Source organism: Halyomorpha halys, unplaced genomic scaffold, assembly GCF_000696795.3.
Source record: "Halyomorpha halys isolate HHAL.00 unplaced genomic scaffold, Hhal_1.1 Scaffold1100.1, whole genome shotgun sequence".
NCBI lineage: Eukaryota > Metazoa > Arthropoda > Insecta > Hemiptera > Pentatomidae > Halyomorpha > Halyomorpha halys.
This window is the reverse complement of record NW_027112985.1, coordinates 33,774-36,859: the sequence shown is the minus strand read 5'-3', so window position 1 is coordinate 36,859 and position 3,086 is coordinate 33,774. Positions and strand designations below refer to the sequence as shown.

Below are 3,086 nucleotides of genomic sequence, written 5' to 3'. Positions count from 1 at the left end.
ACCCTTCTGTAAAAATTAGTTCAAATTACAAGATTACTCTATTTATTTGTTAAAAACAAGATAACATTTAATAGTACTTGTGATTTGCAGTCTGTTATCGGCTTATGCAGTTTCAACTCAATTAATTTAATATATCTATTGGCTTTCATTGTCATCAGAGTGGGCTCTGTGATTTTGATGTTTAGCCTATACTTAAATTTAAATAAAGCTTATTTTAGTATATATGTTGAAAGAATGAACTGGCAATATTGTTTAAAACTGTTAATTATCCATTTTTTTGTTTGAATATTGCTATTATGAATAAAGATAATTAACAAAAACCTGTTTTACAGATGTTTCAGGTGGCAGTAACTTATGCATACTTGACGCAATGCGTTCAGCACTAACAACATCAATACATTTAGCATTTACGAAATCTGACTATAAACCTCTCACTTATCATGAAGTGTTTTACTTAGCCACATTGGGTGGAGCAAAAGGTAACAATTTTTTTTAATAATTGGCTTTATTCATGTTTAAATTTGAAAATTTCCTTCTGATTTTGATATTAATAAATCTGGTGCTGTAAGCAAATCACACAAATTTCACTTACCACACTACTTATATCTCCAAGTTTGGTGTAGGTCAGTGAGCTCGTATTGGAGTTATCACTATTTTCATGATTTTTCTATCACAAATTCTGAATTATGAAAAAAAAAATTTATTTTGCTATGAAAATTCTTATTTTAGGATTTCTGGAGACAGAAATAACGAACATATATTTTGTTTCTGCCAAAAATACAACAGTTTAACAAAAGATAACAAAGCCAAAATGCAATTTGGGAAAGATCAAGGTTCGGCTTTTTCCGTTCGAATAGGATGTCTCTATTTTTCTCCTTTACTAATCATAAAATTCTTTAATATTTTGTACTTATCCATTGTTTATTATTGCTAACAATGAGAACTGTTTTTTTTTTTTTTTTTTCAAATAAACATAATTACTTTACAAGATTTTTTGAAAATTTGGCATTTAAGCGCTATTAGTCTATGTCATTGAAGATAAACCCTATCCAGTCCAGAAGATCACTTAATTTTACATTGGTTCATCAATTCTATGAAGTGGCATTTCCGGCTAGTCAATTTTAACAAAAAGTTATACCCTCAGGCATACACTTGCCCAAAATATGTAATTTCACATACAACTTATGGTTTTTGAGCTAAGCTGACCTCATATCATTTATTAATCTAAACCTCAATATAACGAATCCTTTATAACAAATTTTTCTAAAATCCCTTTACATTTGTTATATCAAGGTTTCGCTGTACTGCCAATGTGACTGTGAATACCTAGTTTTAGACATTTGTAGTTAAAAGTTGTTTTTTTTTTTAAATTCATTTTTCATTTTAGCTCTTTCAAAAGAGGATCAAATTGGAAACTTTAAGATTGGAAAATGCTTTGATGCTTTACTAGTAGATATGAACTTAGGATCTCCGGCTGGTGTATTTCCTTCACACGATGTCGTAGACCTCATCCAGAAGTTTATTTACTGTGGGGATGATAGGAATATTAAAGAAGTTTATGTTAATGGAAAAGTTGTTAGCAGAAGATGAGACAAAATTATTCCATTAAATTTTAAAAGTGTATTTTTGAATCATAAGGTTAATAAAGTGGAAGCAGGTTCTGTAATCATTAATTCCATTTTTTTTTTCCAAAGTTTTGAAAATGAATACATCTATCGTCATTCAAATTGTGCTCTTATTGAATCAGATTTTGCACATGAGAAGATGATTCGGGTGCGATCAGTGTAGAACATAAATAAGTAAAAACTAATTTATTGATTTAAACAAATAATATTTAAATCAATCAGTATGTTTTTACTTGTTTGTATTCTACACTGACTGCACCCCCAATCATCTTCTCAAATATAATTCATGGTCAACTAACTATCAACTCATCTATCAGATTTTTCAATTCATAAATAAATACATAAACATATATATTTTTTCAATAAACAAAAAAATATATCATTTCTTGACTAAAAAGGTAAAAAAATTAATATAAAACATTTCTTAAAACCCATTATTTAAACACTGAAAAAGCATCAAATAATAATTACATACAACTTGAAATGTGGAAATTCAAATTAATTATCAATAATAAATCATGTCAAAAAAAAATTATTTGTATCCAATTTAAGACTCAAAACACTCTTTATTTCTTTAAAAGTCCAAGGTTTCGGCCTATTCAGCCATCCTCAAGGATATTCTTAAATACAAATTTACAATCACATCAATGATTCAAAAAATTTTTGCAGGCTACTCTGCCCAGGATATCAATTTCAGTCAAAATTACCCTAGTTTGTCATTTCACATTAATTATTAAAACTTTTAATTACCAACCAATCTAACACTATTATTACAACAGTTTCTTAACACAAAAAATGTGAATGTAAATTTGTACTTAAGACTGTCCTTGAGGATGGCCAAATTGGCCGAAACTTTGGACTTTTAAAGAAATTAATGAGAGTTTTGAAACTTAAATTGTATACAATTTATTTTATTTAAACAATAATAACCAGTCTCAAGAAAGTAAAAAGATTATATCTAAATTAAAAAATTTATCCATGAATAAATTTTTAACATGTTCCGGTAACACTTTAATTTAAAAAAAAAAAATATTTATGTTACTGAGACACAATCTCGGGATCTCTATTTTGCTGAGTGCAGGTCTCCAGGAGAGGTCCCTCGACGTCGTCTTCCATATTTGGAGTTGTATGGAATGGAATGTACTGCGATGTCCCACTGTGGGCTTAGTAATGCAGCAATGATAAAAAAAAACAAAGAAAATCGACTGAGCCCACGTCAATTATGTGTCGTGCTGATGAGATGACAACCAACTCACTAAGACTGGCTGGGACTTACAGTACAAAAGGAGAAAAAAAAGTCAGTTATTTAACTCCAATGTTTTTTTTACTTTAATGAAAACAATCTATAATTAAAAGTTAAAATTGATGAGTCTGCCAAGTATAGTTAGGGAGAATGAAAAATGGCAGCTGTTTCAAAACATTAAAACAACACAAGAAAACCTATGAGAACATCATTTAAAG

At 28.8% G+C, this 3,086-nt stretch overlaps 1 protein-coding gene across 3 annotated transcripts in view; it reads left to right on the top strand.

Moving 5' to 3' along the window:
• Window positions 1–1,673, top strand: part of DhpD (guanine deaminase) — a 22,411-nt gene extending 20,738 nt beyond the window's left edge. For all 3 annotated transcript variants that reach the window (XM_024363220.2, XM_067050630.1, XM_014432683.1), the window contains 2 exons: window positions 333–479; window positions 1,388–1,673. In XM_024363220.2, coding sequence (XP_024218988.1) covers window positions 333–479; window positions 1,388–1,590 — 350 coding nt within the window. In that variant the 3' untranslated portion in view covers window positions 1,591–1,673. The remainder of the gene's footprint in view (window positions 1–332; window positions 480–1,387) is intronic.
• The last annotated feature ends 1,413 nt before the right edge of the window (window positions 1,674–3,086 follow it).